General features: G+C 41.4%; 1 protein-coding gene and 14 non-coding genes across 16 annotated transcripts in view; 14 read left to right on the top strand and 1 right to left on the bottom strand.

The window, feature by feature from the left end:
- Positions 1–20,031, bottom strand: part of LOC147142042 (sodium-coupled neutral amino acid transporter 3-like) — a 40,599-nt gene that overhangs the window by 6,247 nt on the left and 14,321 nt on the right. For both annotated transcript variants that reach the window (XM_086041927.1, XM_086041926.1), the window contains 11 exons: positions 19,358–19,451; positions 19,154–19,269; positions 9,289–9,362; positions 8,065–8,157; positions 7,847–7,928; positions 4,700–4,782; positions 3,510–3,568; positions 3,026–3,169; positions 1,927–2,006; positions 1,019–1,119; positions 129–253 (listed from right to left, as the gene is read on the bottom strand). In XM_086041927.1, the coding sequence (XP_085898053.1) occupies positions 129–253; positions 1,019–1,119; positions 1,927–2,006; positions 3,026–3,169; positions 3,510–3,568; positions 4,700–4,782; positions 7,847–7,928; positions 8,065–8,157; positions 9,289–9,362; positions 19,154–19,269; positions 19,358–19,451 (1,051 nt within the window). The remainder of the gene's footprint in view (positions 1–128; positions 254–1,018; positions 1,120–1,926; positions 2,007–3,025; positions 3,170–3,509; positions 3,569–4,699; positions 4,783–7,846; positions 7,929–8,064; positions 8,158–9,288; positions 9,363–19,153; positions 19,270–19,357; positions 19,452–20,031) is intronic.
- Positions 10,465–10,536, top strand: trnae-uuc (transfer RNA glutamic acid (anticodon UUC)). Its single transcript has one exon. It is a non-coding gene; the product is annotated as a tRNA-Glu (tRNA).
- trnae-uuc (transfer RNA glutamic acid (anticodon UUC)) lies at positions 10,868–10,939 on the top strand. The gene has a single exon. It is a non-coding gene; the product is annotated as a tRNA-Glu (tRNA).
- On the top strand, positions 11,691–11,762 carry trnae-uuc (transfer RNA glutamic acid (anticodon UUC)). Its single transcript has one exon. It is a non-coding gene; the product is annotated as a tRNA-Glu (tRNA).
- On the top strand, positions 12,263–12,334 carry trnae-uuc (transfer RNA glutamic acid (anticodon UUC)). The gene has a single exon. It is a non-coding gene; the product is annotated as a tRNA-Glu (tRNA).
- trnae-uuc (transfer RNA glutamic acid (anticodon UUC)) lies at positions 12,672–12,743 on the top strand. The gene has a single exon. It is a non-coding gene; the product is annotated as a tRNA-Glu (tRNA).
- trnae-uuc (transfer RNA glutamic acid (anticodon UUC)) lies at positions 12,958–13,029 on the top strand. The gene has a single exon. It is a non-coding gene; the product is annotated as a tRNA-Glu (tRNA).
- Positions 13,244–13,315, top strand: trnae-uuc (transfer RNA glutamic acid (anticodon UUC)). The gene has a single exon. It is a non-coding gene; the product is annotated as a tRNA-Glu (tRNA).
- trnae-uuc (transfer RNA glutamic acid (anticodon UUC)) lies at positions 13,658–13,729 on the top strand. The gene has a single exon. It is a non-coding gene; the product is annotated as a tRNA-Glu (tRNA).
- Positions 13,944–14,015, top strand: trnak-uuu (transfer RNA lysine (anticodon UUU)). Its single transcript has one exon. It is a non-coding gene; the product is annotated as a tRNA-Lys (tRNA).
- Positions 14,353–14,424, top strand: trnae-uuc (transfer RNA glutamic acid (anticodon UUC)). The gene has a single exon. It is a non-coding gene; the product is annotated as a tRNA-Glu (tRNA).
- Positions 14,639–14,710, top strand: trnae-uuc (transfer RNA glutamic acid (anticodon UUC)). The gene has a single exon. It is a non-coding gene; the product is annotated as a tRNA-Glu (tRNA).
- On the top strand, positions 15,040–15,111 carry trnae-uuc (transfer RNA glutamic acid (anticodon UUC)). The gene has a single exon. It is a non-coding gene; the product is annotated as a tRNA-Glu (tRNA).
- Positions 15,326–15,397, top strand: trnae-uuc (transfer RNA glutamic acid (anticodon UUC)). The gene has a single exon. It is a non-coding gene; the product is annotated as a tRNA-Glu (tRNA).
- trnae-uuc (transfer RNA glutamic acid (anticodon UUC)) lies at positions 15,612–15,683 on the top strand. Its single transcript has one exon. It is a non-coding gene; the product is annotated as a tRNA-Glu (tRNA).

Consider the following 20,031-nt stretch of genomic DNA (forward strand, 5'->3'; position numbering starts at 1 on the left):
ATTGCTGCCCTCTTGTGGCATCTATTTGCAATTACAAACCCCTTTTAAGCGGGGTGTCAATTATAACTGGGGATGACAGTAACCTGTAATCTGACACTGCCAGTGTGTTAATTATCATTTGTACTTACGGGAAAGAGCACGATGGGCACAGTGAGTGTGACAGCAGTGAGCACGGCGACGCGCACACACAAAATCAGCGAGTCATACGGGTCAATGCGACTGTAGGTGTGAAGCAGCTCGGCCTCCACTTCACCTGCATGATGAAAGGCCCAAGGATGACACCACACATACATATTTTCAAAATAACTGAAAGACAATCACTTAAAGAAAACCTTTGAGCTTCAAGGGATACATTTGATTTTTAAAGGGTTTTTAGATGTAAAAGATACCAAATCAAACAACTTTGTTGTAATATTTACAGTGTCATTTGTATCACAGTTACTTATCACAATACATTTTCATCAGCATTTTTCTAAAATGGCTAAATTAATGTAGCAAACATTACAGGACTTTTGATCATGTAAATGCTCGGCAGGCCGAATAAAAAAACAGGCTGTGGGCCTTAACTTTCTATACGTTCACTGATTTGGAAGAGGATAAGTGGTTTGGTTAATGGATGGATGATACGTCAAACTTTTTTTTTTCTTACTGCATGTCCACTAGATGGCAATGATGCATGCCTTAAACATTACAGGACTGTACTTTTTTTGCTTTTTTTGTTTCTACAGCAGGGGTACTCAGTTCTCATTAACAAGAAAACATGAAAAACATCCTGCGTAAATATACAAGAATAACAAATTGAAAAACGTAACCATGGCAGTGACTGAGCATGCGTATTCTTATGCACTGTGCCATCCATAACCCCCCAAATGCTGTATGTGGGATCTGTCATAAATTGACCAAATGTATGAGCAGCAATTCAATTTAAAACACTCAAGCAAAAATTAACCATCCAAATGGTGAAATGCAGAAAACCTCAGTGAATATTCTAGTGGGAAGAGGTAGTAATATTCCTCACCATAGAAAGTCAAGTATCCAAAGAGAGCAGCCAGGAAATACATGACGTACATGACTGCAATGGACATGTTGGCCACATGCTGCATCTTTTTCTTGTTGGGGCTGAAATATGAAAATATAGCCATGTGATATCATACACATACACAAACACACACGTTATCGAAACATATAAGTAGTTAGTGTTTTAGTTTTACTGGCAGCCTTTGCAGCCTTTGGATTCATACAGTGGAACCTCCTAAATTAATGGACGATCTACTATAATGCTTGACTTCCAATTTCAAAATAAATACTCCCACAGTAAATAATATAAAGTGAATTATTTTGTGTTACTGACTGGGTTTGGGTTTGGGTTCATTCTTCTCCCTTTGACCCTAAACCAGCTGGAATAGAGTTCAAGCTGAGCAATTTTTTCCAGTGTCAAACTGTCATTATCGTAAAACCTTAGTTAACTGCTCAGGTAATGTTGTAAGAAATATTTTAACATTCCTTCCTGCCGTACAAGTATCAAGAGAAATAAAAAAAAAAATAATAAGTTCAAATAAAAGCATATGATGATTATATACTTTTATTTGAACTTTTTTTTTTTTTTTAATTGTTTGAAATTCGTGTTTTGTTTAAATTTTGAGCAATATTTTCCGTCGAAATGCATTCTTGTAGAATTCAACTTTGGAGGTCCCACTGTAACTCAGTAATTGTAGGAAGCAACAGTGTTTTGAAGCGGACATTAACACAAACAACATGCTCGGTCATTCAAGGAGTGCCAAAACATTTCCCCCCCTCCAAAAAAAACCCAAAGTGCGAGGGGATCAGCCAAACACAAAGTTGACATTGTAGCCCTCTTGTTTGCTAGGCAGCAGATTATTTGTCCAACAAGGAAGCAGGAGCTTTCTTTCCATGATAAGCACATACTTGCGTAGCTCTGTGTAGATGGGCAGCACCTCAGGGTGGCACACAAAGGCAAAGGCCAGGATGGGGATGGTGTAGGCAGTCTGAAAATGAACCCCAAAAGGTCACCATGGATACAGCAGCGCCATCCCAGACGTCTTTCCCCCAATTTTGAGTAACCGGCCTAACTCCTGTCTAAACTAGGGGTAGAACCGATTAGTCGAGTTGTCAGTGAGTCGACTTGCCTTCTCTACATCGACATTGAACGCTCAAAATTCGAAAATAAGCAGTTAGTGGATGAGAATAACAGTTAGCCAAGATGCTATGTCCAAAAATGCACAGGCAACAGCCGTGTAATAACGAGAAATGTATTTATATCGCAACACGCACCAACATCTCGACGCTTGTGTCGCTTTATAAAATGTCGTTACACTGGTACGGCTGAGACATGCTACAAGTATGTTAGAAATATTTTACCGCAATGAGACCGGCAGCAGATTCACTTGCAAAATATGCAAATCCATCCTCAATTATAAAAGCACAAGTGAAATAGAAAGAGCAAAACAGAGTAGTACTAAATTTTTGGGAACCTGGCTACGATGCCTCATCTTACAACACTCCATGCAATGGAACACAAGGTCCGACCGGCCATCTTGTTGAACAGAAAACTAATTACAAAAACCGCATCGTATTGTATTTTTAATCCTTTGTTTTTTATTTGTTCCCGTGCGGGCCGCCAAACTATGTCTTTAAGTCAAACCGGTTTGTGCCACAAAAAATGTCTCCGTCATCAATTAATCAACTTTGACTCAACTTTTTGATCACATTAGTCAACCACAAAAAATCTTTAGTCATTCAAACCCTTGTCTAAACATAACTCTTTGGTCTCTTGTCTGTGCTCACTTAGCACACGATTAAAAGTCTTCAGTTGAGAGGTCACTGACCAATTTTGATATCCGAACCTGTCTGTCTATCATTAGTTTGGTAAATGCCTCAATCTCACAAAGGGTGTGATAGAGTGCTTCAAGCCAAGCGTGACCATGCTTGGACTGTGATCTGTCACTGGCAGCATGCTGGGTGGCTCTCAGTGGCAGTCGGGAGGAGTGGCATGCCTGAACCTTACTTGAGAGTTGAGGTTGGCCATTTTGGGAACGCAGGAGAGGTCGTCCGCCCCACCGGGATCCGTGATGTTCAGGAGGCCGCCGGCAGTGCCGTTGATGGCAAAGTCCACGAATGGACAAGGGACGTTGAACTTCTTGTAAATGACCTGCAGAGGTGCAAAGTAGACTTGCATGAACTCTAAAGATGCAGTTAGTATATCGAGGAAACTGTATATCCCAAAAGAAAGAGAGAGAGAGAGAGAGAGAGAGAGAGAGAGAGAAAAATATATGGATTAGTGCTCGCACAGCCAAAAGTAGGTCAGTGAAAGTCGGACAATCAGCATAGCCTGGAACAGCAGCACGCAAAGAGAATACGAAAACCGGTGGAAAGGTGAGAGTGCCAATCTTATCACAAGCTGATCACAGTGTATCAGCGTGTACTCACTCATCCGTTGTGATTATGTTTATGTTTTTGCTTTAAGACACCAAATGTCTGACAAGACTTACCGCGATGAGGAAGAACACCATGCAGCTCAAGGAGAAGCCACTGGTGTATCCCAAATATCCTGAAACAAAGAAGTTCATTAGCCTGCACCACAAAAGTTGTACATTTTTTTATAGCATTTATCTTAAGGGTCATTGGTCATCTTGAGTCTATCCAAGCTGACAAAGGGTAAGGGGCAGGTTACACCCTGAACTTGTCACCAGCCGTGTACACCAAGGACGATTTAGAGCAGGGGTGTCAAACTCCAGTCTCCTGCATGTCTTGGAGGTTTCCTCGTCCAACACACTTGATTCAAACGATCGGGATCAAGATCAGAATCCTGCAGAACTTGCTGATGATCTGATCATTTGAAACGGGTGTGTTGCAGCAGGAAGAGATGGAAAAAAAGGCAGGACAGCGGCCCTCGAGGACCGGAGTTCGACACCCCTGATTTAGAGCTTTCGGTAGATGCATGTTTATGGAATGTGTGGGATACCTGGAGAAAACCACAAATAAATGTCATCGGAATGATTTCCTAATGAAATGTGGACCTCAATTAGTGTCATGGAATGTACTCGGGTCGACTTGATAAGTTCCTCTGAAAATATAATATGCTCCCTGGCCGCCTGACAGTGAAGATAATCTAATATTAGATTCCCTACTGATTTGATTTGCTGAGAGTAGGAGCTCATTATTGACTCTAACTGCACCGCTTTGCGCTCCTTTGTAGACAGGCTCTTCATCATTGTACGAAAATGAATAAAGTTCGAGTGCTGTAAAATCATTGAGTCTTTTGAAAGGACGGCGTTTAAAACATCTGTCTTCTCTGTCAGGAATATTTAATATCATGTTTGTCCTCAAAAGAGTGCAACTTAGCTTGTGCATTCCCAAGCAAGCCTTGTTACATGAAATGATGCAGCCTACTCAGATGAAAGGCAAAAACGTCTTCTAAGACAACCGAGCGGTCCAGCTGTGATTGATTCAGTGCCCTGACAATGAAATGACTTGAATAAATGACAATATCCACAATCAAAAGCTGTAACCCTGTTTTCAGTTAATGCACTAGTTCTTGCAGACAAAAATATTTACACAGTCGCATTAAAGTGTTCATACAACTGTGAGGCCCCAATACTTCCTTCCTATCATATATCCCGTCCCACCTCGTTAGTATTTGCTAATAGATTTTAGGTTACTTAACGATGGTTAGACTCACCAAGCTGCTTCATGAGTGCCAGTGGCAAAATCACGGCGATGGATACAATGATCACAAGGTAGTTGCCGTTCAAGTACCATTCACTGCAGAGAGGCAGAAAAACACAAGTGTGGTTATATAAACATACTGTAGAAGACAACATATGAGAATGAGTACAAGGGGGTCAGATATAGGGGTGCAGTAAATACCAATACATGGAATCGGAATTGTTGCGTGTCTGTTGTATCTGCTACTACATGGTAACAATTAACAACTGAATGCATCCATTAATTTAAAAAAAAGAAGTCATTTTCAAAGAGAGGGAATATCACAAAGTATACACTGAATATACACTACCTTTCGAAGGTTTCAACACATTCATGCTATTAATTGACACCATTTAACTGACTAACTGAATTCCTGACACAGGTAAAACATAAATAAGTCATCATTTTGATATATGTCTGCATGATATTTGGTCATACCTGTATATGGTCAACGAATGACACTATTATGTGTCACTGTGAGAAACAAGATTCTGACTCACGGGGAGAAGTTTTGCAAAACATGACCGTGACACAATGTGCCACGCTACAGCCAAAACAAGGAGCTATTTTTAGTCAGGGTGATTCACTTCTTCTCTTCTATCAAGTGGGAAAATTGCATAGATACACACAAACCTCTTTGTAGCTGTCTCGCACTTGCACGCACACACACACACAATGTACGAAAAAAAAAGAAGAGGCTCATCTATCCTGTTGTCACCCTGCCCTCGGGCCATCTGGTCCAGGGACACAATCTTTCCCTGCTTACCACAGACACACACACACACAAATCTGTAGTCTTTTATAAAGGCACAGATGCATAAGCAAAAACACATCTGCCAATCAAGGAACACAGACATGCCGAGCAGTTTGCCAGCGACGCATAAATACACGTGCCCGAGGTTAATTGGGCTGGAGAAAAATCGACTTCAGCTGAAAATCACTGAAGATGTGATTTTAATTTGGAAACTACGAAATCAATCTTCAAAAAAGAAGCAGCTTATAGTTTAACAGAAAATATTGTGGACATCGTGTATAACAGTCTTTGATTTTTGACTGTGACAGAAAAACAACAGTCTTCATTTGATTCCTTTTTGTTGAAAGGTGACAACTTCTAGTTGCTTCTTTACCTTCTTTAGCCACTTGGATGAGCATTTGACCAAGTATCCTTCATCAATCGAGTCATTATTTTTATAGGCTGGGAGAATCTCTGGGAATATTCTGAACTCTTGTTTCTATGCCATTGTGGTATGGTGCAAAACATTGCTGCTTGCGGGGGTTGCGCCATGAATAGAGCAGATCGTTGCAAATATACTGTAGCAAGAAGCATTCATGACACAAGCATGACATTTGATACATTACATACAATCTTCAATTTGAACTCTTTTCAAAACAATACCACTGGCGACATAAAATTCCAAGATGGCGGTCCAAAAACCCCAAGGAAATTTTTTTTTTTATTTTCTTTTTCCATTTATAACTTTGAATGCATTGATTTTAAGCTGTTTACATACTGAAGTTGAAAATTAAGTTGGGTATTGGAGTTCTTGAGATATAGCTAAGGCTGCAACTAACGATAATTTTAATAATCGATTAATCTACGGATTATTTTACAATTAATCAATGAATTACATTTTGTTTTAATTTACATCGCTATTAAAAACAAGGGCGTTATTTCAAATTGACAGAGCTGAAAATGCACAGGCATAAATTGATTATGGTTCAATTACTGGTTTGGTCCTGTAACATGTCAGAAAATTGGCAAAACTGTTGATTATTATTTTCCAAACTAAAAGCAGACGTTTGCAACGATAACAGTCTGTTTTCATGGAGGACTACAGAAATCTGAGAAAATTTACTGTTGAGAGGCTGAAATGCTGAGGATTTGGACAATTTAAATTAAACAATTGCTCTAAACGATTTAGTATCAAAATACAAAGCAGTTGCAGATTAATTTGATGATCAATTTGTTTCAATTTGATTACAAGTGGTTATAAACTTAGATATTGTGTGCATTCTGCTCTGTATCTGTTACGGTTCTGGAGATATGACATGTCAGATGAACTTTGTTTGAGCCAGAGAATTTCACATACTTCCTACATATCGATGACACATTTGAAACTGTTATTGAACAGTTAAGTGCCCAGCCATTTTTATATTCAGGTTACAAAGGACAATCCACATTTTTGGGCAGACAATCAACTGCGCTGAATTCTGAACGGTCAATTCAACCACTACTGAGGAACACTTTACGTCTCCTTTAAGTGGGTTAAGAGTGAAGGGGTGAGGGGCTAACATCACACTCCAGCTCGCAAGGAAAAGTGAGTGTTGTTTGTCCCCGCGGCCACCTGCACACCAGAGACGTCCTACCGTTTCCATTTGTACTCGAGTGTTTTTGTGTGAGACTTTCCCCCGGTTTGGCCATGCTGCTCTCCTCCTCCGGGGTTACTATCACAGCTGTACGCTGCATGTTCTACTGGCATGACAGTGAGATGTCTCCGGATCTTAACCCGACGCAATGAGATGACACAATCTTGTGGCTTTTTAAGAGCAGAGCAACCACAAAAAAATGTGTAATTGAATTTATAGCGAATCAAGAATAGGTCGGCGTATAACTACACATCGCTCTACCTATTTCTGAAACAATTATAGTGCCTATTTTGGGTACTGTTATGTATGTATATTGTGTATGTAGTGTTTTGCTATTTAATGAGTCGCTGAAGCTGCAGTGGTACATTTGCCCGACTTCTGTGTGAGTTCAGTTCCCACTCAGTGCCAGTATGAATGTAAATTTGAATGGGTGTCCATCTCTTTATGTGCCCTGTGACTGACTGGTGAACAGTTCAGGGTGTAGTTTCCCTTTTGCCCAAAGTAAGCTGGCATAGGCCCCAGCAGCTTGCAACCCTTAACAGGATAAGCAGTGTTGTAAATGGATGGATGAACGTACCTAATGAAATGTCTGCTGGCTCCAATACCAGGAGTTTCTCAAAGGGCAGGTGTAAATGAATACAAATGAGGCATGTATTGCTTCCCACCTGATAAATGCAAGTCACTGTAGGTGCTGTTTAGCCCTGCTACTACAAATTGGGAATTAACGATTTAATGTCATGGACGGATTACTCACCCTGCTGGTTTATCCACTTTAAGGAAGGCCTGAATGACCAGCGGAAACTCATATTTGACGATGTAAAGATAACTGGACATTGCTGTGAAAGAGAGAAACACACCGTTTGATTTCACAGGGAGAGGATTGCACAGGCAGAAGAAATCTCTGCATACTGTACCAGAAAAATCACAGTTATTAGGAGATGTGTATGTGAATGAATGTATATGCGCGCTCACCTCCAATGTTTTGCAGCGTGATGGCGATACCTGCCGCCATCTTCCCCGGGGTGCCAAAAGCCCTGTAGCCTAGCTGCTCATAAGCACGGATACCTTGAAGCATGTAGAAAAGTTCCGCTTTATTTATTTAATCCAGTGGAATACCCATGGTAGCTATCCATAAGATAGATGGATAGAAAGCTAGATATTTTAGTACTGTACTGTACCAGTCTTATTTTTAGATGGTTTGAACTAGGGTTACATTTTTTAGAGTCAAGTACGCTGTTGATTATCCCCTCGATTAATCGAGTAATTGGATCAAATTGATTTTGCATTGTTCAACAAAATAACATGCACATGTGAGGTGCAGGTATTATTGTTTTTTCACTTGGGGTCACCTTTCTCATGTTCCACTGTAGCATCTGTGACTTTAAGTGTGTATGGTATTACAAGGTGAGGCCGGGCCTGGTGACCGACGTGGGTGAATATGAGTGAATATAAGTGTAGCGTTGGCTGGCTGTTAAACAAGTGTTGAGTGATTTGCCATGAGTTGTGGCCATCGGCAGCTCATGTATGAATGTGCTTTTTATTTATACACATTGTTTGTGTTCTGATTGTTCACTAAAGCGATTGAAAGCGCAATTGAGGCTAGGTCTATCCTTGACCACTTGCATTATAATAACTCCCAACTAGCGATGGTAGGCTTTGTGGAATTAGCTAACATTAAAACATTAACTTGTGCTTACAAAGGTAGACGTGCTGTTTCAGTACAAATTTGTACTTTACCTTTCCTTGTGTGAAAGTGTGAAATGATAATTTGGACTTTGGACATTCTCCAACTTTTTTCCAAGCTCGCTATCATCATGCCAATTTATTTCTATTCATAGTGGTGCATGCAATTGCAGTAACATCATTTTCATGTAGAAAAATGATCCCTGCAAAGCTTGAGCAGAGATTTTGGTTCAACCCTGTCTGTAATTGTTTTTTTCTTAATGATAAATCATTGCAGCTATATTTGCAATTAACTTGTTACCTAGCTATTGAGTATTTCTCCATATCACTGTTACGGAATGCTGCCTATATTGGTTAATAATTTGCACACTACCAGTTGAGTCTATTACTGTCTTCTAAATATTTAACAGTAGCTCAAAAGTCCTTGCTGGATCGTCAGACCTTAAACCAATACAAACAGGATTCATAGTAGGACTTTAAAGGTGATTTTTCTTCTGCAAACATGTTACATACCTACAATACCAGAAGACTTGAGCAGTAAATGAATGGAATATGATGAAAGAGCGGCCACGACTGTTAGGAGAACCCTGAAAAAGACAGGTAAATAGAAATAAAATAGAATGATTGCCAACAAAAACGGTATTTAGATCTTTAACCAAACCAGCTGGGACAAAATAGAACTCGAAAGTCATACATACATTTTTTTACCCTGCACTGCACTTGTACATGTACTGTAGGTTATTTATACAGCTGTGGTATAGAAACACGCTGGCGAGTCCCCGTGGCTCGCCTTTATCTTGGATTGTTGCTGCAGCTGATCAAGTTGGCTGCCCTCTGCCCTCTACCACACTAAGCAACCACACAGCAGATGGACGCTTTCAAAAGAAACGACGCAATGTTGGAATTGACAGATTGAGGGGAAATCCAGAGCTAACAATAATCTCCCTCCTCCTCTCTGTTCCATCTCTACCCACAATCATGTTTTATTCACTTATTTAGAATTAAACTTATAGTATGTATGTTGAACTGGTTTCAAAATGTAGGACAGAGTGTCTCACCTCATGGGACGTAAAACAACTTTAGCCCCCCCTATCATCCATCATAAGCAGTATGCACTCATAGGCCTCGTTTTTGGTAGACAGCTCATGGGTAAAGAATGGCCCCATCTTGATTTTTGTGCAGATGCAGATGCACTTTAGCGTGTTTGGGACCAGTGGTGTCTTCTTTTACACACTCCTGGCTAATCTGACATTTTTTGTGTTCAATAAGACCAAACAGACCAGTTGATATTGATATTGAGGTATAATGTTATACACGGGTGCACGGTTGGGGGGGTGGGGGGTGAAGCGTGGTCTCCAAAAGCTTAATTACTTAATCACTGATGATTGGTTTCAAGAACAGACCGAAATAGGAAAGAAGCCAGTCAAGCAATTGTTCCATATGGTCTAGCACTTAAGATCCCTGGTTTTCACCCAGGTTACCTGGGTTCAGCTCCTGTTATGAGAAAGGTTTTCTGGTACAATTTTGGAAATTGCTTAATTGCTGATGATTGGCTTCAAGAACAGGCTTAAATATGAAACAAGCCATTGCGCAACGTCCCATATGGCCAAGTGTTTTGGATCCCAGGTGACCCGTTCAACTCCGGGTGTGGATAGATTTTCTGTAACTGTTTTGGTGTCTCAGTATGTGTCCCATATGGTCTAGCGGTTAGGATCCCTGGTTTTCACCCAGGTGGCCCGGGTTCAACTCCCGGTATGGGAAAGGTTTTGTGGTACAACTTTAGAAATTGCTTAATCGCTGATGATTGGCTTCAAGAACAGGCTTAAATATGAAACAAGCCATTAAGGTACATGTCCAATACGGCCACGTGTTTTGGATCCCAGGTGACCCATGTTCAACTCGCGGTATTGGCGTCAAGAACAGCCAACCACGTATGGTCTAGTGGTTAGCCTCCCTGGTTTTCACCTGGGTGCACTGGGTTCAACTGCTGGTATGGGAAGGTTTTTCCTGTTTCAATTTTGGAAATTGCTTAATCACGGATGCTTGGCTTTAAGAACAGGCCAGAATATGTAAAAAAGCAGCTCAACATCTGTCCCATATGGTCTAGCGGTTAGGATCCCTGGTTTTCACCCAGGTGGCCCGAGTTCAACTCCCGGTATGGGAAATTGCTTAGTCACTGACGTTTGGCTTTAAGAGCAGGCTTAAATATGAAACAAGCCATTGAGGTACATGTTCCATATGGCCACATGTTTAGGATCCCATGTTCAACTCTGTGTATCGCAGAGATTTCCTGTAACTGTTTTGGTTATCACTTGATTCTTGGCTTCAAGAAAAGTCCGGAATATAAAAAAGGTAGCTATTTATGTCTCCCATATGATTCCTGGTTTTCACCCAGGTGGCCCGGGTTCAACTGCTGGTATGGGAAAGTTTTCCTGTTTCAATTTTGGATATACTTGGCTTTAAGAACAGGCTGGAATATAAAACAAAAGTAGCTCAGTATCTGTCCCATATGGTCTAGCGGTTAGGATCCCTGGTTTTCACCCAGGTGGCACGGGTTCAACTCCCGGTATTGGAAATTACTTAGTCACTGACGTTTGGCTTTAAGAACAGGCTTAAATATGGATAAAAAAGGTTGAGGTACATGTTCCATACGGCCGTGTGTTTAGGATCCCATGTTCAACTCAGGATATGGCAGACATTTTCTCTAACTGTTTTGGTTATAACTTGATTCTTGGCTTCAAGAAAAGGCCGGAATATAAAAAAGGTAGCTATTTATGTCTCCCATATGATTCCTGGTTTTCACCCAGGTGGCCCGGGTTCAACTGCCGGTATGGGAAAGTTTTCCTTTCAATTTTGGAGCGTTTACTTGGCTTTAAGAACAGGCCGGAAAATATAAAAAAGTAGCTCTGTATGTGTCCCATATGGTCTAGCGGTTAGGATCCCTGATTTTCACCCAGGTGGCCCGGGTTCAACTCCCGGTATGGGAAATTGCTTAGTCACTGACGTCTGGCTTTAAGAACAGGCTTAATTATGAAACAAGCCATTGAGGTACATGTTCCATGCGGCCACGTGTTTAGGATCCCGCATGACCCATGTTCAACTCCGCGTATGGCAGACATTTCCTGTCAGTGTTTTGGTTGTCACTTGATTATTGGCTTTAAGAACAGGCTGGAATATAAAATAAAAGAAGCTCAGTATCTGTCCCATATGGTCTAGCGGTTAGGATCCCTGGTTTTCACCCTCGTGGCCCGGGTTCAACTCCCGGTGTGGGAAATTGCTTAGTGACTGAAGTTTGGCTTTAAGAACAGGCTTAAATATGAAACAAGCCATTTAGGTACATGTTCCAAATGGCCACATGTTTAGGATCCCACATGACCCGTGTTCAACTCCGGGTATGGCAGAGATTTCCTGTAACTGTCTTGGTTGTCACTTGATTCTTGGTTTTAAGAACAGGCTGAAATATAAAATAAAAGTAGCTCAGTATGTGTCCCATATGGTCTAGCGGTTAGGATCCCTGGTTTTCACCCAGGTGGCCCGGGTTCAACTCCTGGTATGGGAAATAGCTTAATCACAGATGATTGGCTTCAGTAACAGGCTTAAATATGAATAAAGAAGGTTGAGGTACATGTTCCATATGGGCATGTGTTGAGGATCCCATGTTCAACTCAGGGTATGGCAGACATTTTCTCTAACTGTTTTGGTTATAACTTGATTCTTGGCTTCAAGAAAAGGCCGGAATATAAAAAAGGTAGCTATTTATGTCTCCCATATGATTCCTGGTTTTCACCCAGGTGGCCCGGGTTCAACTGCTGGTATGGGAGTTTTCCTGTTTCAATTTTGGATATACTTGGCTTTAAGAACAGGCTGGAATATATAAAAAAGAACCTCTGTATGTGTCCCATATGGTCTAGCGGTTAGGATCCCTGGTTTTCACCCAGGTGGCCCGGGTTCAACTCCCGGTATGGGAAATTGCTTAGTCACTGACGTTTGTCTTTAAGAACAGGCTTAAATATGAAACAAGCCATTGAGGTACATGTTCCATGCGGCCACGTGTTTAGGATCCCGCATGACCCATGTTCAACTCCATGTATGGCAGAGATTTCCTGTCAGTGTTTTGGTTGTCACTTGATTCTTGGCTTTAAGAACAGGCTGGAATATAAAATAAAAGTAGCTCAGTATCTGTCCCATATGGTCTAGCGGTTAGGATCCCTGGTTTTCACCCAGGTGGCCCGGGTTCAACTCCCGGTATGGGAAATTACTTAGTCACTGACGTTTGTCTTTAAGAACAGGCTTAAATATGAAACAAGCCATTGAGGTACATGTTCCATGCGGCCACGTGTTTAGGATCCCGCATGACCCATGTTCAACTCCATGTATGGCAGAGATTTCCTGTCAGTGTTTTGGTTGTCACTTGATTCTTGGCTTTAAGAACAGGCTGGAATATAAAATAAAAGTAGCTCAGTATCTCTCCCATATGGTCTAGCGGTTAGGATCCCTGGTTTTCACCCAGGTGGCCCGGGTTCAACTCCCGGTATGGGAAATTACTTAGTCACTGACGTTTGGCTTTAAGAACAGGCTTAAATATGGATAAAAAAGGTTGAGGTACATGTTCCATACGGCCATGTGTTTAGGATCCCATGTTCAACTCAGGGTATGGCAGACATTTTCTCTAACTGTTTTGGTTATAACTTGATTCTTGGCTTCAAGAAAAGGCCGGAATATAAAAAAGGTAGCTATTTATGTCTCCCATATGATTCCTGGTTTTCACCCAGGTGGCCCGGGTTCAACTGCCGGTATGGGAAAGTTTTCCTGTTTCAATTTTGGAGCGTTTACTTGGCTTTAAGAACAGGCCGGAAAATATAAAAAAGTAGCTCTGTATGTGTCCCATATGGTCTAGCGGTTAGGATCCCTGGTTTTCATCCTGGTGGCCCGGGTTCAACTCCCGGTGTGGGAAATTGCTTAGTGACTGAAGTTTGGCTTTAAGAACAGGCTTAAATATGAAACAAGCCATTGAGGTACATGTTCCAAATGGCCACATGTTTAGGATCCCACATGACCCGTGTTCAACTCCGGGTATGGCAGAGATTTCCTGTAACTGTTTTGGTTGTCACTTGATTCTTGGTTTTAAGAACAGGCTGAAATATAAAATAAAAGTAGCTCAGTATGTGTCCGATATGGTCTAGCGGTTAGGATCCCTGGTTTTTACCCAGGTGGCCCGGGTTCAACTCCCGGTATGGGAAATAGGTTAATCACAGATGATTGGCTTCAGTAACAGGCTTAAATATGAATAAAGAAGGTTGAGGTACATGTTCCATATGGGCATGTGTTGAGGATCCCATGTTCAACTCAGGGTATGGCAGACATTTTCTCTAACTGTTTTGGTTATAACTTGATTCTTGGCTTCAAGAAAAGGCCGGAATATAAAAAAGGTAGCTATTTATGTCTCCCATATGATTCCTGGTTTTCACCCAGGTGGCCCGGGTTCAACTGCTGGTATGGGAGTTTTCCTGTTTCAATTTTGGATATACTTGGATTTAAGAACAGGCTGGAATATATAAAAAAGAACTTCTGTATGTGTCCCATATGGTCTAGCGGTTAGGCTCCCTGGTTTTCACCCAGGTGGCCCGGGTTCAACTCCCGGTATGGGAAATTGCTTAGCCACTGATGTTTGGCTTTAAGAACAGGCTTAAATATGAAACAAGCCATTGAGTTACATGTTCCATGCGGCCACGTGTTTAGGATCCCGCATGACCCATGTTCAACTCCGGGTATGGCAGAGATTTCCTGTCACTGTTTTGGTTGTCACTTGATTATTGGCTTTAAGAACAGGCTGGAATATAAAATAAAAGTAGCTCAGTATGTGTCCCATATGGTCTAGCGGTTAGGATCCCTGGTTTTCACCCAGGTGGCCCGGGTTCAACTCCCGGTATGGCAAATAGCTTAATCACGGATGATTGGCTTCAGTAACAGGCTTAAATATGAATAAAAAAGATTGAGGTACATGTTCCATGTGTTTAGGATCCCATGTTCAACTCAGGGTATGGCAGACATTTTCTGTAACTGTTTTGGTTATAACTTGATTCTTGGCTTCAAGAAAAGGCCGGAATATAAAAAAGGTAGCTATTTATGTCTCCCATATGATTCCTGGTTTTCACCCAGGTGGCCCGGGTTCAACTGCCGGTATGGGAGTTTTCCTGTTTCAATTTTGGATATACTTGGCTTTAAGAACAGGCTGGAATATATAAAAAAGAAGCTCTGTATGTGTCCCATATGGTCTAGCGGTTAGGATCCCTGGTTTTCACCCAGGTGGCCCGGGTTCAACTCCTGGTATGGGAAATTGCTTAGTCACTGTCGTTTGGCTTTAAGAACAGGCTTAAATATGAAACAAGCCATTGAGGTACATGTTCCATATGGCCACGTGTTTAGGATCCCACATGACCCATGTTCAACTCCTGGTATGGCAGAGATTTCCTGTCACTGTGTTGGTTGTCGCTTGATTCTTGGCTTTAAGAACAGGCTGGAATATAAAACAAAAGTAGCTCAGTGTGTGTCCCATATGGTCTAGCGGTTAGGATCCCTGGTTTTCACCCAGGTGGCCCGGGTTCAACTCCCGGTATGGGAAGTTGCTTAGTCACTGATGCTTGGCTTTAAGAACAGGATTAAATATGAAACAAGCCATTGAGGTACATGTTTCATATGGCCATGTGTTTAGGATCCCACATGACGCATGTTCAACTCCGGGTATGGCAGAGATTTCCTGTAACTGTTTTGGTTGTTGCTTGATTCTTGGCTTTAAGAACAGGCCGGAATATAAAATAAAAGTAGGTCGGTATGTCTCCCATATGGTCTAGCGGTTAGGATCCCTGGTTTTCACTCAGGTGGCCCGGGTTCAATTCCCGGTATGGGAAAGGATTCATGTTAAAATTTTGGGAATTGGTGATTATCTTCAACAGCAGACTGAAATAGGAAACAAGCCAGTCAGGTCCGCGTCCCATATGGTCTAGCTGTTAGGACCCCTGGTTATCACCCAAGTGGACCGGTTTCAGCTGCCGGTATGGGAAAGTTTTCCTGTTTCAATTTTGGAAATTGCTTGACCGATGCTTGGCTTTAAGAACAGGCCGGAATATAAAAAAAAGTACCTCAGAACGTGTCCCATATGGTCGAGTAGTTAGGATCCCTGGTTTTCACCCAGGTGGCCCGTGTTCAGCTCCTGGTATGGGAAAGGTTTTCTGGTACAATTTTAGAAATTGCTTAATTGCTGATGATTGGCTTCTAGAACAGGCTTAAATATGAAACAAGCCATTAAGGTACATGTCCAATATGGCCACGTTTTGGATCCCGTGACCCATGTTCAACTCGCGGTATTGGCGTCAAGAACAGCCACTCACATATGGTCTAGTGGTTAGGATCCCTGGTTTTCACCCAGGTGGACCGGGTTCAACTGCCGGTATGGGAAGTTACTTAATCACTGATGATTGCCTTCAAGAACAGGCTTAAATATGAAACAATCCATTGAGGTACATGTTCCATATGGCCAAGTGTTTAGGATCCCACGTGACCCATGTTCTACTCCGGGTATGGCAGAGTTTTTCTGTAACTGTTTTGGTTCTCTCTTGATTCTTGGTTTCATAAACAGGCCGGAATATAAAAAAAAGTAGCTCAGTATGTGTCCCATATGGTCTAGCGGTTAGGATCCCTGGTTTTCACCCAGGTGGCCCGGTTTCAACTCCTGGTATGGGAAAGGATTCCTGGTACAGTTTTGGAAATTGCTTAATTGATTGGCTTCAAGAACAGTCTTAAAACAAGTCATTGAGGTTCCCTGGTTTTCACCCAGGTTACCCAGGTTCAACCACTTTTATGAGAAAGGTTTTCTGGTACAATTTTGGAAATTGCTTAATTAGTGATGATTGGCTTCAAGAACAGGCTTAAATATGAAACAAGCCATTGAGGTACATGTCCCATATGGCCAAGTGTTTTGGATCCCAGGTGACCCATGTTTAGCTCACGGTATTGGCTTCAAGAACAGGCCGGGGGGTGCAGTCGGACAGAATGTAAGGACAGAAGCGCTTCAAAAGGATGAGGACGGATGGAGTTGGAGGACGATCATTTTCATGAATAAGTACGGAGGGACGAGGACGGGTGGGTACACAGGTCGTGGACCAAGGACGGATTGGCTAAAAAGGGTAAAGTGCTCATCACAGTACGTTTCCCAAAGATTCATCTGGGATATTCTCCATTTCCCCAGGAGCTTGAAAAGGATTAGTGGCAGAAGGTGACTCGAGTGTCAGAGGAACGCCCAAATCAATTTCTTAAACAAACTGAGAGCAAACTCTCAATTATGTTGAGACAATTAACAGTTTGTTATTCCAGTGTCGGTCAATACAGAAGAATGCTGGGCCGCCTTGAGGTGGAGGATTTAATCAGTCGAGTGGCAGTGGGAGTACAGATCTGCTGACGATCACACAAAGTGACACACTCGGGTCACTGTTGCTCTGCTCACAGCTTTCCACCACGCTGCATTCCAACCTTGGCCTGAGCCACGGGACTGCTGAAACCTCGGAAACAGCCAATATTTTGTTTGTTTGGCTGGATCATTACAATACAAGGGGTGCAGAAATGTCAATTTTATAAAATGAGCAATGATCAAATATTTATTTTTACAGTAGGCGACACATACAAATGAAGAGCATGACTTAAGGAACATATCTTAAGCCGTTCCCAGTCCAAACTTTATTTTTTAAGTTGCCTGTCACTGTAATTAGCTATCGTAAATTATAGAGCATAAACTTTGGTACAATTTTCTTCCATCCATCATTAGCTACACATTCTTATCCTGTTCAAAGTTGTACGAAGGCTGGCCTTTCCCATTTGGCTAAAGGCGGAGGGCATAATACACCCTGCATTGGTCTGCAGTCAATGGTAAGGCGCTTGTGAATGGGGCGTTGCCCAGGAATCGAGTCCATGACAGAAGCGCAAAAGTCACCTATGTGAACCACAGGAGTCAAAGACACACACTGGGTTCATCCAGTTCACAAAGTGAAAAACCTGGGCAAAACACAATTTAGCTCAATATAAGAAGGTTATGTAGGTAAATCCTCCAGACACGACTACCATGGAAAACACCTCAAATTATTTAAGGAGGACACAAATTTTATGCGATAAAAACTAAAATGTGCATTCCAAATTATGGCACCCTGATACTATTTTTACATAGTCAGACAGATAGATGAAAAACACTTGAGAGCCACTGTGCTTTCTTTAAAAATGCCATCTTCGATGAATCACATCCTTCCTAAATAATGACCTTAATATGCAGTTACTACTTTCATTTCAGAATCCTAATGGAAAAAGGAAAACCTCCCTAAAGGGCAATATCACAACTGCAGTTACTTTACCTTTGAAACCGAAGGGGGTAAAACCAAATGCTTTTTAGTTTACCTGGAAGCTGCTGACAATATTACTGTGACAGACAGTGATGCTGCAGAGGCTTAGACATGCTAAGCCCCATCACATATGGGCCACACAAGCACACTGCAGAAAGCAGAGACTTTATTGAAAAAAAAATGTCTGTTTGGGCAAGGAAAAAGCTATTAAACTATTGAATATACTTACAATGGCTGAAACCAGCCTTGTATTGGCGTTTGAAGAGGCAGTGTATTTGCTCCCCAGCGTGCCATTTCATTTTCTATCATGAGTACGTGTTAATTTAATGATTTCGCCCAACATCATTTGTCTACTTAATAGGAGGCTATTAAAATAAAATTAGGAATCATTTACGGTCAAAGATGTTTTAGGAAAAACAGTTAGCATTGAGAAAATGAGTCAGGCGCTATCAATTGGTCATGAGTCAAAATAACAACATTAAAACCTCAAATGCCTGATTGTGAGTTTGAACATTTTCAAATGAAAGTCACAGAAAACAGTTTGGATGTCTTTTTGTTAGTTTTGTTGTGATGTCATTTCACCACACAAACGTACAGGTTAAGGCAAAGGGGAAAAATGGGACAAGAAATAAAAAATGTATTGCAATTTAGGAAAAGCAATCCAAATGACAAATATTGGTCTCTTGGTACAATATGACAAAAGAGGCAATAAGTCGAAAATAATAATAAAAACAAGAAAAACTGATTTTCGTTTTCCCCCATAGAAAGTGGCCTGTTTACTCTGTGTGAAACGCTTCAACTCCCAAGCACAAGTAGTCATTTTTCTCTCCTTTTGTTTCTGTGCGCATCACACATTAAAAAAAGGGGAAGTACGCAAATTGATTTGTTTTCACGTTTGGGGAAAAAAAATCAGGGATCCAGGACCAGTATACTGGACAGAATGTAATCAAACTTAGAAATTACACTGTATTTTCATATGGAAACAAGCAACTTACAAAAAGAGAACGACTCCTGTGTTGGCCATTGCGTATGCCAGTCCAAGGATTCCACTTCCCATAATTGCGTTGCCCAAGTTGAAGACGGACATCCCAAATGATGTTTTTCCCTCAAACTATAACAAAATAAAAAGGTGTAACATCAACATGTTACTACTTCAGAGCGTTTATTGTATATTGCACTTGAGAGTCATATGACCTTACATCAGTAAATCGTGTTGTTTTGCTGTTGTCAGCACCTGACGAGAACTCCTGCCCTTCTGGCTGGTTGGCCTCTGTATTCTCAGTTCTGTTAGGACTTCAGTGGAAAAAAATCAACAACAACAGAAAACTTAACTGCACAAATACGAGCCAAGAGTGTGAAAATGCTAAAAACTGTTGCTGTGTCAATATCACCATAAAGTGCCTTTGGTGTCTGCATTACAATAACTCATCATGAATATGTAACAGAATAATAAAACTCTGAGGTCTCACTTTAAGTAGACAAACATTTGCAAACATACCAGTACAATGAAAAGCTTCTTAAAGTAGAAATCAACCAAACATATTTTTTTTCAAGAATATGTTCCCAGCAGGCCCACTAGTTGAAACATGGCATTCTGATTAACATTACAGTTGTGGAATATGAGTTAAGCAGCAAAATCCACCCCTTTTTATCCATCTCAGGGGGCGGCCATTTTGTCACTTCTGTCAAGTGAAAATGACGTCACAACTGCTCAGGGCTCAGGTAACGACCAATCACGGCTCAGCTTCAGAAAACAGGTCAGCCGTGATTGGTTGTTACCTGAACCCTGAACAGTTGTGATGTAATTTTCAGCCGACAGAAGTGACAAAATGGCCGCCCCTAGAGATGGCTAAAAACGAGTGGATTAATAACT

Source organism: Filicampus tigris, chromosome 9, assembly GCF_054856515.1.
Source record: "Filicampus tigris isolate MCC_2025a chromosome 9, RoL_Ftig_1.0, whole genome shotgun sequence".
NCBI lineage: Eukaryota > Metazoa > Chordata > Actinopteri > Syngnathiformes > Syngnathidae > Filicampus > Filicampus tigris.